At 34.3% G+C, this 14,808-nt stretch overlaps 1 protein-coding gene across 1 annotated transcript; it reads right to left on the bottom strand.

The window, feature by feature from the left end:
* Positions 1-1,722: 1,722 nt before the first annotated feature.
* Positions 1,723-14,399, bottom strand: spab (space blanket). Its single transcript, XM_066406421.1, has 6 exons — positions 14,223-14,399; positions 5,884-6,025; positions 5,608-5,734; positions 4,291-4,414; positions 4,058-4,175; positions 1,723-3,099 (listed from the first exon to the last, which is right to left on the bottom strand). Exons 2-6 carry the CDS (start codon positions 6,016-6,018, stop codon positions 2,965-2,967), a joined length of 639 nt encoding a protein of 212 aa, XP_066262518.1. The 5' UTR covers positions 6,019-6,025; positions 14,223-14,399; the 3' UTR covers positions 1,723-2,964.
* Positions 14,400-14,808: the final 409 nt, after the last annotated feature.

Below are 14,808 nucleotides of genomic sequence, written 5' to 3'. Positions count from 1 at the left end.
AAAGTACACATGTATACATTAGAAAAAATAGGCATTCACTCTTTCACGTAGCCGAGAGCAGCTATTTCAAGGTGAAGCATTACACTTAAGTTTCTCAGGATATTTTTTCAAACATATTCCCCGATATCATTTACATATCATTGTTATTCTAGCTAGATTTATGTAATTGTAGAAATGTTCTGTTCTGATAACTTTTAACGGCATTCGCGCGCCACTCAATAAAAAAAGGAATATGAGTAAAATGCGTGATATATTGTGTGATGCAACATGCTTGCGCTGGTTCAATGCTTGGCGAAACTGCATAAATCACGTCTAGAACCATGCACCGAATTTGGTTATGTTAATGCCTACAACCAATTACAAAATTAGTGTAGTGCATGAAAAGGTTTTTGTTTTGAAGGTACAAGTTGTACTCTTGCTCTTTTGGCACATAAATCACAAAGCGGTAAGGAACAATGCCTGATTTACATTTTCTTGCCGATTGCAGTTGTCACTATTGAAAGGTATAAAACGGAAAGTTCATCCTGTGCAGTAAAATCGCCAACGCCCTTAATTGTTGGGTGGTACTGATTGCTAAAATGGGCGCGATCTAGATTAACTAAGTCATGGTCTCACAGCCTTGATATTTCAGCCCAGAATGCGACAACCCGAAGAGTTTTAGCGTCACTCTGTAGGTGTTTGATTAATGGATAAGTATGGAGGTATCAAGGATTCTTTGCATCTTTTCATTACGAAAATAATTACTTGATTTAATTGTTCGGCTAAGCTAAGAATGGCGGAAGAGCGACTTCCAAAGGCGCTCTTTGCAAAAACACGAAAAAAGTCTACTCTGAATTTTTGCCGAAGATGCCTTTGGCCATGACCACTGCGAGCAAATATTTGTGAATCGTTCTCGTGTTGAAATCGTGTGTGGTATTGAAAATGAAAAATACAGTAGCTCGAATCCAGGCCAGTGACGCGGGTAACAAATGAACTTTTTTGACGATATTTTAAAAACGTTGAAACGTTTGCTTAAAGATGGTAATATTAAAATCTTTCTAGTAGATAAAGATAATTCACAGTCACAATGGGCTGTGCTACCTATTAGCAAGGAATTTAGAAGATGAAGCGCAGCGTTAGCCTTCATTTCCTTTTTAGTGCCTCAGTTATGTATAGGAACACCTACCATTGGACCTCACCCATCATCATTACTAGCAAGAATACCAGATAGTGCAAGCCGCTATTTTCGTGACTAAGGAATGTTGGATGCCAAAATACGCTTACTAAACGTTAAAAAAACACTTATTAAATGTTGCTTCGTTAAATTCCACTTATAAGGTTAATAACTTCAGTAGCTGAAGATGATCGTGGTAGCCTCGTTTTTGCAGAAACTGTCTTGTGGTGAAATTTACTTATAAAAATCTGTCAAGGTATACATAAACGCTCAGTGCAAAATTTGTCAATGACGAGTTAATTAACTTTTTTTCGAGTAGAGATTACATGATTAGGGGCTTTCACTTTTGTGACTGAGCAAAGGATTTTTACAGTTTAAAAGGAGACGTAACTAGAATTACTTGTTAATTATCGTGAAACAGGAAACGGGGAGTATATCTCGAAGTGCACCTGTTTACCCAAGCAGCTTTACCAGCAGATCCATCGTACGGCGATGAGTAATCCATTTAGTCTTGTGATATCGAATATTGTCCGCAACTTGGGAGAAAAACTAGTTCATTAAAACAAACCTTGTGATACTATTTGCTGTAGACATTTATTTCAAATAACTGTTTACAATAATATAACATCAATAGATTGGATTACAGCTATAGTATAATTAACATTAATGATATGTATCATAGATATGTATTAATTTTTAATATCCTTTTTTTAGTACTTAATTTCTGAAAAAAGGACGTCAGTTTCCGACTATACATGCGCCCCATGGAAAAATACTCTTATCCCCAACAGAGAACTATTCCAAAATAGTTGGTATGTACTGGTAGTGTTTAGAGTTATGCCCTCATTTCTACTTACTTTAATAGGAAAGATCAAATATCAGGAAAGGTATAGGTACGCTGTTTGTTTAGCACATGGTTTCTGCCGGGTTTCATTGTGGAATGTTCTTTTGTAACAACTTTTCCCTTACGTAAGCGCATATTTTTGACATCACAGTAAGACGGTATATTTCCTCAAGTAAAAGTTTTAAACCGAGCCATACCCTGTGCCCAAAACACTCCAACTAAAAATAATTGATTCAAAGTTTTGATTCGCGTGACATGCCTGTATCGGCTTTTGGCTCACAGGGTACCCACTAAAGTATGTATATTATCATATAATTTGAACATTTAATAATTAAGCCTCAAGAAATATTCTATGTATATCTAAATATACGAGTACCTGCCCTATGTTAAACATTAATATCACTATCACTAAATACTACGATATGTAGATATGTTAAGTATGTCTTTGTGCCTGTAAGTCTAGGCCAGTAGGTACCTATATCTTACAGCTAAATTAATCACTAAGTAGTAGATAAGTTCAGTATAAGTGCCTCAGCCATATTAATGGGTCCTTACGTAATAATACAAGAGGGTTTAAAACATAGATTTCTTATTGTAATTAGTAATTTTAAAGAATATAGTTAATATTTGACCTAATTATGATAAGCGACTTACAGCCAACTCGTCTTGTGTCGTTAGCTATAAATCAATGTAAATATTCTATCCTCGCTAAAAAGTTCGTTTGCCCAAAAATATGTTGCAATATCAACACCGAGTACGGCTCTGGCAGCAGTTTATTATTACCCAGAGCCGCATTTGACAAAAAAAAATCACAACACATTTTTTGGCGTTTGCTCTTTGAACACCGAGAAGAAATTACATATATCGACCTCATTATTAGATAAACATGTAGATTAAAGGAAGTTGATCGTTTTAAGATTATCTCTTGACTAAACTATTGTTTTCTTTTAGATTTTTAATTAGTCGCTTAATGCATCATGGGCCTCTTGAACGCCAGTCCAGTGATCCGTTTTTCTCCTGCGGTGTGTTCGACAGTGTTTCTGATTTGGTCAGTTGCGACTGGTCCGATGCACACTAGAGGGTCCTTGAAGTAGGAGCAAACCTGAAAATTGTAAAAAAAATCATTAATTGAATTTAATAGAATTCAATTAAATACAATTTTATTTCACTTAATTTATAAATTCGTAGAATCAAATACGTTTCCATGTCACTGGTTCAAATAAGAAGAATTCTTAATTGGTTATTTTGCCACAGTTCGGTCCTTTACGCCTTTATTTATACTCATATTTTTCAGAACAGTTTAGATTTTCTGCAGACAGGAAAGTATTCAACGTTTTTTAGTGGGGAGTTAAAGCTTGAGTTGAGGATGGCTTAAACCTAATTTGTGCAATTGGACTTTAATCTTACATCAGCCATAAAATCGTTAAAATGTTGCGCAAACCGGAATGTTAATAGGTATTTTTAACGTCATTCAAAAAGCGGTTTAATTTCGAAATTTTACCATATAAAGAAAATTATAACCATAACTGCTTTTTGGTAAATTGGCCCTTTCCAAATATTATGGCTCAGTAAAAGACGGATTAAAGAGGATTTACTCCTACATTTTATGTGCTTATAAATACATGAAATTATTTTTCCTTTATCACGCGAAAAATGGCTCTATAAGTGAAACGTGGCCAAGAATATTTCGTATTAAAAACAATAAAATATGTATATTCAAAAACCTGTAGTTGCCATATTCTTCCGAATGGCTTTCTCGGTTTATAACGCTCTTTCTCTCCGATATTTCATTTTGCAGCATCCTAAACGATAACTGCTTTAGGCAATCGAATAAAAATATCCTGTAGGTTGTACTTGAATGTTACGACTATTAAATAAAGGTATCCGCTTTCCTCCTTAGAGAAATTCAAATATTTAATTTTCTTTTCTTTTTAATTTAATCTTCTTGAATGAACGTAACTCTAGAGTGTAATAAACTCTTAAAGTGAACGTTATTATTGGTTTAGATTAGTATAGAAGGAGTTGAAGTAGAATAGAGTATTAAAAATTGTTGTTCGTACCTTTCTTGGTACCTGTCGATGACGTCTTTGCAGCTGGCAGCACAACCCCCTCGAGATATCACATTCACTAGACATATGGCATGGTTCGGAATATTGCTTGTCCTGATGCACTGGTGGTCTGTTAAAAAAATAGAAAATTAATTTTTTACATCTGTTTACATCTCTAGAAATATGACTACGTCATTTTTAAGCCTTTTTTCGGCAAATGATATATACAAAATTTTAGTACGTACCTGCAAACTCGAGCATTAGGACCTGAATCCGACTCTGCGCATACTAGTCCGGATTCACAGTCAGAATCTCTTCTACAAAGTTCCCCTACTCGTCTTCCATATGCAAAGAGGCATGAACCAACCACTGTAACAACATAAATTATGCAGTTATAACATAAATAATTCAAAATGTTTCTATGGAAAAGAAACTGGAAAATATTTTTTTAAATCCGATGCAGTCACGCCAAGCCAATGATTTTATGTGTAATTTTATGGGGCATAACTTTCTCTTTTACCCATGAACTTTTCGAATAAATTTAGGAATTAACAGCGTTGTGCCAGACAATGAACTAGTGAAATTAAAAACTATGGAAGAAACTAACAATTAAAAAAATGAGTGGTGGTCATACCTATGGTTTTAATGTCAAAAACAATATTTTTTTAATCAAAATAATTAATTATTATTTTATTTTGGAGAGTCACGTACACCGCGGTTATGAGTTACTTATGACCCGCTTCTGGATTTGAACTCGACATTCGGATCATAATGAGGTACGTCACAACCTTGGTGCATAATATATTTATTATTATTGAACGGTCCTGTTGCAAAGCTGCCGGTAATTTCCATTGAAAAACTCCATCTAAACCGTTTTCACAGAAAATTACTGTAACGAGACACATTTTTCAGCTAAAACTCGAGGTTATATGAGAAAACCGTGGAAGCTTAAGATAAAAAATATGGCCCGTTCCAAATTCTAATTTTGTGTTAATAATTGACGATATTCTTAAGACGCACTAACAGGAAAATACACAAAATTGCGAGTTGCATACAATGAAACAGAGTTCAAATCTCTATTATGTATGATATACATACAGCAAGTTTTGTTTAGTTTTCCCCTTCCTCATTTGCAATTCAAATCCCACATTTCAAGTTAACTCTGCAGGTTAAATAGACGCCTTTTAAAGCTAGAACAGGGAAAATAAATTCTATTTGATACCTCGTGTTTGCGTTACCTCATTCCCACTTGAAAAGGGCTGAATGTAGAACTAAAAGCCGTAAATTAAACAGATGTATTTGTGTTTGTCTCATTTAGCGAGAGGCGTGAAAATGAATGTCAGCAATACCCTCCAATTTGTGGAATTGAGAGTCTGAATATTATTGTTTCCTGATGAAGCCACCAGTTACACAATTTTCCAGCCCATCGCGTAAATGCAGTTGCAGGGAGAAGAACCAAAAGCAGCATTAAAATTGATAAAAAAATACTTCAATTTGATAGCTAAGCTCAAACGGATTATTATTTTTTACTGAAGAAAAATATTGATGTGTGTGATTCTTACCTCCGTCGACATCGACACATACAGACCCAGGGCAACAATGTTCATTTGCAGTGCATCTCTTCCCATAACAGGGTTCATCATCGCCCTCGCTTACGTACTCTTCCAAAAAATTATCTTCTCCATCCCTCTGAAAATATTATACTGATTTATTTGCATACAATAATATAAATTGTCCATCAAAATCACAAAAAGTTGGTGACGTTAATGGTTATCAGTGAGGGCATTGTTTTGGAAAATTCGATTGAGGCGAATTGCATCTCCTAATGAGGTATTTACCATCATTCCGCCTCCATGTCCTCCGTATCCCATGTTGGCCAACATTTCGGGAGAAAATCTATTGAAGAGTCCTCCCCAAGCATTAACTCTATGTATGACTAAAAGTACTGCCAGTAATGCTGCTAGAGGTTTCATTATAAACCTGAAATTAAAGAAGACTCATATTAGTACCATAAGGGATAGCTCCTTCAGAACTGCGACCCCAATTCCACCAAAGAGCTCTGTAACCGCTATGGAAGAATGAATTGAAATCTGGGGCCATGCGAAAAGAAACGTCTGGCTGAGTTTCATTTCTAGTAGCGCATCTCTCAAAGGACAGTTTTCAACTTGAAAGAACTTTTCTTTTGTATTTTATTTGAAGGTAAATATTTTTTTATTTTCACCAATTTGACATTCAACTCACTTTGTATCTAAAGCAACCTGATAATATATATTTTGGTTTTGACCACTTGCTTGAAAAGTATTCAAAAAATTCAACAAGAAAGACAAGAAAAGTGAAAGATTTTTTTCTTTGTGAATGAAAAAAACCAAATATAGAACTAAATTATTTCGCCTACTGTCTTACCTAAAACTTATTCAGAAGGAAAAATTGACTTGAACACTCAACTTTTTATAAGCGTAATTTTCTTTTCAAATGGAAATAAGTCTACTTTCGAAGTGCAAAAAACGGTAATTTCTCCCACCCACTTTATCCCGTTTTTGCAAATTTTATCAAGAGAAACACTAGTGAGGTTCCTTCAATTCTTAGGACTCACAACTTCGTAAATGAAATTTTAACCGACGTATTGAATAACCGTAGTTATTTTTTAAATTAAAATTCATACAGAGATAAAACCAAAATATAAACATTTGAGTATTTTCATAGATATTTGAACAAGTTATGATACGATGCAACTGCTGCAATACTTTTTTTAATGCTCGGTTTAATTTGTAAAAATGGAAATCCGTTTTAAAGGAGATGAAAATTCCCATTTTGGGCCATATTTTGAATTAAACCGTAATTTCCTGGCAAAGCCAAGCTGCTTTCTAAAGTATTAAAATTATATTACTGCTAGCTTCCAGTTGGGCATTGTGCTAGACATCAGCCAACAAAACCTGGAAATTCAATTTAAATAGTTTTGTATAAATCTGGCGATGTGCATTGAATTTAAACAGTTTGTTGAAGTATGTAAAACGTTGAGGAATAAAAGGCAGCTCATTGGAAAAAGACATTGTGGAAATGGCTACATAAATTATTATTGTTGTAGGCACTAGTAAAAGGTATACGTCACTGCGGCGTATATAGCCGGCAATGATTATCCCAATAAATCCATATTTTGTGAATATTCTAAATGGATTTCGGTTACGACCGCACACTAAGTTCCGAAAATTCCATTAATTACTCTATGATAAAATAAACCATTCCCATAACTGCTGGTTTGCTTAATTGCCCACAACTGATGGCAAATGTCCATTTACAAAATTAAACTGGCCATTTTAATTAACTTTGGGGGAGTTATTTTTAATTAATTAACTAGCGTAATCAATGAGTTCATTGAATTTTTACCACAAGTTCGAAGTTCAGCAGATGTGCTTTGTACAAATTATTAACGGTTTATGTAGGGTAGTGAGGTCAGCAGCTATGTTTGTTCTGACGTCCGGTTGTACGCCTTCAGTTTAACCTCCACCTGAAGTTAAAGTCAAAATGGTGTTTGCAAAGAAGAGAACTAGAAGATAACCTTCTCATTTCCTGTGTGTTTATTCTCTGAACTGAAACTCCCCTGTTGTCCCCAAAAGTTCGCGATGATAATAATTGATGATGATATTTTCAAGTTCAGACCGCAAACCTTTGAAATCCTCGGAGAGCACTAAATTTTAATTTAAACACCGACTGAAAACTTTTTACCATTTGCAACCTATTTAACTTCGTTTTATCAATATGAGTTAAAGCGGCAGCAGAGTTGCCCTTAAACTTCTTTGGTAAATCACCCCAATTTATGGCAATTGCCCTCCTCAAATGAGATGAATCCCGGAGCGAGATGGATTGAGATGGAGTTTTAATTGTTGGTAAACATGGGGGAAATTTCGGGCTGGAATTATTTCAAACAAGCCACACGGGTTGCTTTTCGTTGAGAGTTTATGAAACCTTATTAACGATGGCATGTTTTTTCTCCCCCTGTCTTTTCAATAGGGATAGATATACAAGGGGTCGCAGAAGTCTTTGTTTGCTCATTTGCATCATTATTTCGGAAATCATGTAAATTGCTGAATTCACCTGTTAAAGTCCATGAATATGCTCAATTTGGATATACTTTCCAAAATAAGCCCCTGCAATCCCATTTCATGATATTATGGGCCATTGTACAAAGTGTATAAATCATCGATAGGCGCTTAGCGTCCGCAATATTTCAAATTCCACTTGATAAATAGATTTTCGCTTCGAAAATTGAGCTTAACAAAATATTTACTGCTGTGTTTCCAGTTGGTGATTGCCATTTGGGATGGGTAATTGGAATAGGCTTAATCGATTCCAATCGATTATGCTTATAATAACAGTATGCCCGATTTTATTATAAAGGGGGCTCCGATACTGTACAATAAAGTAGGTCCTAGTCGGATATCGCAGGTGATATACAGGGTTATTCATGTCATGTTACACAGAATATAACGGCCAAAATATTTAATGTTTTTAATTTTTTTTTGCGTTGTATAGAAATCAAATAGAGATACATTCTAAAATTATTTTCTTTTCATAGGGGCCTTGTAGATAAGTGGAAAATATCTAAGTTATGTTTTTTTAAATGAAACACCCAATATATTACTATCGTTCTAGATTTCTTGAGAAAAATAAATGTAAGCTTGATTATGGGTTACTTACTCTAAACCTTAAAGATTTTCAAAGAATTTAGATTTTGTAAAAATGTTGTGCAAATTTTAAAACTCCGCTTTAAAGAAAGTTTAAATAGGAGTAAGCCAAAATTCACACCAATCCTCAGGCATGAGGCATATTTCATGCTATAGTCATGAAAATTTAGATATCTTATACAGTGTATCCAAAAAATAAGTTGAAAAATGTATTTGCTTTGAAGAGTATTAATTTCCTTAATTCAAATGGAACACTATATTTGATTACTTGGAGTAATAGATAGAGGTGTTATCAATCGAAAACTATTATACTTTCCTATACCTAAATGTACAAGTTTTCTTCGAATATTAAAATTTAGAAAAAAGTAGAAAATCCTATTACTTTTTGTATTAGCTGCCATGGTTACATCTAAAATGCCAATATAAAAGGTCGTTCAAAGTAAATATATTCAACTTATTTTTTGGACACACTGAATAAAACATCTAAATTTTCATGACTATAGCATGAAATATGCCCGAGATTTGGTGTGAATTTCTGCTTATTTCAATTTAAACTTTTTTAAAGCAAAGTTTTTAATTTGCATTAAATTTTTACAAAATCTCCGTTATTTCAAAATCCTTAAGATTTAGGGTAGGAAAATCTTAATCAAACTTACATTTTTCTAAAGGAAACTAAAACGATACTAATAGATTGAGTGATTTGTTTAGAAAAATATAACTTTGATATTTTTCACTTATTTACAACCTCCCTTATAAAAGAAATAACTTTAGAATGTACCTCTATTTGAGTTTTATACAACGCAAAGAAAAATTCAAAATATTAAATACTTTGACCGCAATATTCCGTGTAGCATGACGTGATAATCCATGCACGTGAATGACCCTGTATATGTTTACTGTTGAGCTGACAGGTCAGATTCTCTATATAATAAATTACGGAACGTTTACGAAACGGGTATGGGATGGAAACGAAATGGATAGTAAAAATTAACGTTCTGGCACGTTTCGGCTTTTTTTTCCGTTGAAAATGGTCCTAACGGAGGGAGCTTTCCCAGATTTTTGTTTTAAATCCGAAAAATTGGGATATAAAATACTTTTTCCCTAACTCTTTACTGGCACTTACACAGGCTTTAAAATTTAACTTGAAATCCGTTAAAAACCACCTACGCCTCCAACTTTTCACAAACTTTTATCATTTACGTTATCACTAGAATAGTTTTCCGTCCTTGGGCAACCTGCAAATAAAACTTTTCCGAGGTAAAGTTGAATTAGCTTACATTTGCATTCTGCAAACGTTAATGCAAAATAACCGGGTTTGTCTTAAAATGTCGGGACGAAGTATTCAACTGTGTTATTTTTATTAGAATGGAAGGGTTCTTTGAATGGATTTAATTAAATTTAACGCAGCTAGGAAAATATGGAGTTTCAGAGAAAAACTCGTATTTTGTTAAAACAATAAATGAAAACTCAAAATAAATTAATTACTTTAAGTCGATCCCAATGTTGTTTTGCTACACACGAATATTATATGGTAATTTTTAATTAATTTGTTTAATTGTTATTTGCACAGTATGTCTGATAATTTCCTATAGCGCCGCTCACGCTTCGCTCAAGCAAAGCTCACCATTTAATACACTGAAAAGTCATCAGGGTGTGCACACTGAAGTGAGTGCCAAGCTTATTTTTATGTGAGATCTAGTTCTGAAACTGAATTTTTCCACATTCTTTTACTGCGGACGAATCAATGATGGTTTGAAATAACGGAAGTCTGTTGCTGAACATTAATGACAACCTGAAAAGAAAATAAGACGTCGTGAACATTAAAAGAACTTTCCACAATGAACATTATTTTCCTCGGAAATTCCATTTTAAGTCCTGCGAAAGGACAAAAACTTCTTAATTTTAAATTTAGTCCAGGTTTTCGCTATGAAAATGTATCCATTTACCTTGCTTTTCCCGGGTACAATAAGATGTTCACCCCCCGTTGAGATATTTTTGGAAACTCGGAAGAGAATCATTTATCAGGGATTGTTGTCATAACAGAAAGGAAATAATGATGCCTCCGTCTTGACACTTGATGAATCGACGAAACCGTCAGGGGAAGGAAAATGCGTTTACCCCAGGGAAATATGAGGTACTGCTTGTATTTTTTATCGAGGTTTCACTGGTTATTTGCAAATTATTAATAATGTTCCAGTCGAAATTAGATTTATAGTGTTAGGGGTTCATTTGCAACGTGATACTTTTTGTCATTTCAGGGGCATGGTTTAAGACCAAGCATCCCCCCTTGTCACATTTTCTTTTATTCTCATAAAAAATGGAGTAAACTTTTAGTTGACCAATCTAATGGGAATTCTTTTAACTTAATGAAAAGATGCTTTGCTTGTTAGCTCTTACCTAAGACCATAATGCACAATTAATCTTGGAACACGGAAAGTGAATAATGGAAAGCTGTTTCGTCAGACTGAATATGATGCTACAGCAGGGTAATTTAATTTTACAGAGAAAATTAATCTTCACTCTGAACATGAAATATGTATTTCGACTTGCATGCTGAGAGAGCTGACGCATTAGTATGTAAAGCTTGCATTGTATATGCACTAATCTTGTAGAGCGCAGTATGAAATGTAGTCAAATAACGTGTATCTGCCTAGGGTAAATAGCATGCTGTCCATTAGTGTCTTTATTGTGGTTGTTTGGAAAAGTGGTGAATCTTTATTAAGTTCCGCAAATCCCTTAAAATTTCATATACATTTTTTTCCGAAAAATAAGGAGGATACGCTATATTGCCACATTATTGTCTCACCCTGTATACAGAGTGTTCATTAAAAATATGGAAAACATTCAAAGGGTTATTACCTGAACTATTCTAAGAATATTTTGTCGTTTGATGATTTTTTAAAAGCCTCTTTGTTCCCAAAACACAGGATGAAAAACATTTTGAACAATAACACCATTTTATTACTAAATATTACATGTAAAGCTTCTTAATCTACAAGAACTGGTGAAAATGACTACTTTCAGCTAGGTTGTAAAAATCTAATCTTTTCTTCATCGATTGCCGAACTCTTTCAAAAACATTAGGGTCATTTCTTATTAAGTTACAGCTAGCAATGATCTGATTTTTCAAATCTTCCATATTTCACATCTTTCCACTGGAGTACTATAAACTAATGACTTTAGATGCCCCTATAGGAAATAATCCAGGAGGTTTAAGTCCGGAGATCGAGCAGGTCATAAGCGAGGTCCACCTTGACAACGATTCTTTTTACTAATAAAACGAATTTCTCAAAAAATGGAATGGTTGAGGTGGACCTCACAATGATTACTTCACTTCAGGTAGTCATTTTCAACAGTTCTTATAGATTGAAAAGCTTTACATATAGTATTTAGTAATGATATGTTGCTATTGTCGAATATTTTTCTCAACCTATTTCTTTAGAATAAAGAGGCTTTTCAAAAATCATCAAAGGATAAAATATTCTTAGAATAGTCCAGAGAATAACCCCCTGAATTTTACCGCATGTTAATGGACACCTTATACGTGTATATGTATAGAACGTCCCCTTCTTTATTGGCCTCTCGAGGCAAGTTGAAAAACACTACCGCTGACGTTCATGGGTCGAACTAAATTACCTGTCATCCACGGTACGAAGTGTATGGAGTACGGTAATTACGCTAGAAAGCTATTTATTCCATAATGGAAAATTCCTGGCAGAAATTAGAAGTTCAAGGTAATGCCATTGAATAAAAAATAAATAATAGAACATAAGTGTGCAAACTGGTAAAAAAAGACTTTTTCTCTGGCTAACAAAAAAGTGACCTTTTTCGATCACTACAAATTTGGTAGATTATGAGAATTAGGTATATTTAAAAGCAGTATAAGATTTATACAGGAAATAAGGGACTTTCAATAAAATGCAATTAAAAGGTATTTAAGAAAAAGCAAGTTGTTGATGGTTGATATTTTCATTTGAAAAGAGAATATCCAACATGTTTCTATTTCGTTCTTGTGGGATAAAACTTAAAGTCTTGCAGAGATGGGATGGTGCAGTTTTATCTAAAGAGGAGAGAAACGAATCAAATTTAACGAGGAGCACTTTGGAAAGCGGATGACAAAAGGGCGAATTTAACTTAATAGGCCTCAAAGTAAATGGGCGGATTTGTAAACGGTGTCGCATGTAAAATATTTTGTTAGAAAGGGGAAGTTCTGGAGAATCCCCTTTGATACATGGAAACCGTTTCGTAAGCGTGAAGGAATCATCTGCTTTGCCTTTTCCGGTCATTCTATGGGAATAAAGTAAAGTGTAATCAATAAAAACCGACTTCTAGTTGAAGTTGAAAATAGTACTGCAGGTCTGGGAGTAGTCAAAGTCTGCATTTGTTATAATTTGCGGAAATGAGTAACACTGAAATTGGAACTTGCATGCAATGGAACATCTCATGCAACCATCATAATTAAAGGAGTTTGTCTATGCATTTGTCTGTGATTGACTGGACAACTCCAAATACCAGTTTTGATCCCGTTAACTTTCATCAGTTCGGTTACTGTCCAATATATCACATACATCACGGAAAATGGCGAAGAACAGTTTTGGGTTCTGAACAGTAGTAAGAACCAGAAGCAGGGCCTTCTTTCGTTGGCTTGCTAACGCCTTTTTCAAATTTGTAGCACAATTCCCCATGGTTACATTTATTAGGTGCCGTCGCCTAAATCGGCAAAATTTAATTAGATTTCTAAATCCTCAATTTCCTGTTGATTAAATGAAATTTCATTCAGCTTTCAATTGGAATGGAGTGCAGATAAAATGTAAATGTTCGTAAGAATTGGATTTGAATTTGAAAGTATTGCTGGCACAGCGTTTTGATAATTAAACTCGTAGTCAATTCTTTCACAGACAGCGCAAAAATTGGAATTGAAAAAACTTCCATTTTTCATTCCTCTAAAGCAATATATCAAATATTACGTTTAAGGTTTCCACACAAATACGGGACTAGAAGGAAATCTTACTGTCTTGAGTGCTCTAGGGAAAGTTGGAATATCCACCTATGTAAATATTTAGTACTAAAAGTTAGAAATCGATAAACCTTGTTACGTTGTGTTTTTCATATCAATAAATTATTTTTCAATATTATAATGTACCTAAGATTTTTTTTATGTTTTCATTTAGAAATACTTTAATTTGCAAGCTTGATAATGAAATTGTAACCGAGCAACAAATTTTCCAATTTTTTTTTCTAATAGAAAATTTCAATAATTATTAAGAAAAAAAATCGCTCATAACACTTTCATAAGCAGAGAAAACATGTACAATAATTCATCAATTATTATTATGAAGACCAACGAAAATATCCAAATATCGATAAAATTCTTGGACGAAAATCGATTTTTTAATGGCCATAATCATCCAAGCGAGTGGAACTTCTACATGATACACATGTAAAATGTTTGGATAATTCAAATTTTCCAAAGCATGCAGTGGAAAACGACCTACCTCTACACAACACCTCCTTCTCTCAAGTAAAACCTCAACACGACTGAATGAAACCCGTAACAAAGGCCCGATGCTCTGTCTTTGTCACGCACAACACCACACCGCTTTTCTCAATTTTCCAGGGAAATACGGGAAACTCGTTTCAAGGCTTTCCAGTGCAGTTTTCACGCCGATCTATAAAACCTCCTTGTTATATGGTGAGCTTTCGGATTATGTCGGTTGCGTTCGGGGGTGGCGATGTCTACGTGGGCGATGGGGAGGTTTCATTCAGGGCATGAAGGTGCAAATAATGAAGGTAAAATCGGGGAGATGTTCAAAAATTGTTAATTTATTATGAAAATAATGTTCAGGGGAAGAAAAAACATTCGAGGTACTGAATAGCCTGCTGACAGAGTCGTGTGTCCCCTGCCAACTTAACGACGCCCAATATATCATAAATGGAACCATTATAAATAAAGTCGGGTGCTAGAAAAACAAAAATTCTAGTGTTCGGCCTTCATTGCCTTACTCAAGACTATCTTGCTTTTCTTTTCCATTAAAATGAACCTTATGAAGCTTTAGTGTGACTGGAAGCGCTGAAAGACCC

This window comes from Euwallacea similis, chromosome 3 (genome assembly GCF_039881205.1).
Source record: "Euwallacea similis isolate ESF13 chromosome 3, ESF131.1, whole genome shotgun sequence".
In the NCBI taxonomy this organism is placed as follows: domain Eukaryota; kingdom Metazoa; phylum Arthropoda; class Insecta; order Coleoptera; family Curculionidae; genus Euwallacea; species Euwallacea similis.
The sequence above is the reverse complement of the archived record's forward strand: the minus strand, read 5'-3'. Positions and strand labels throughout refer to the sequence as shown.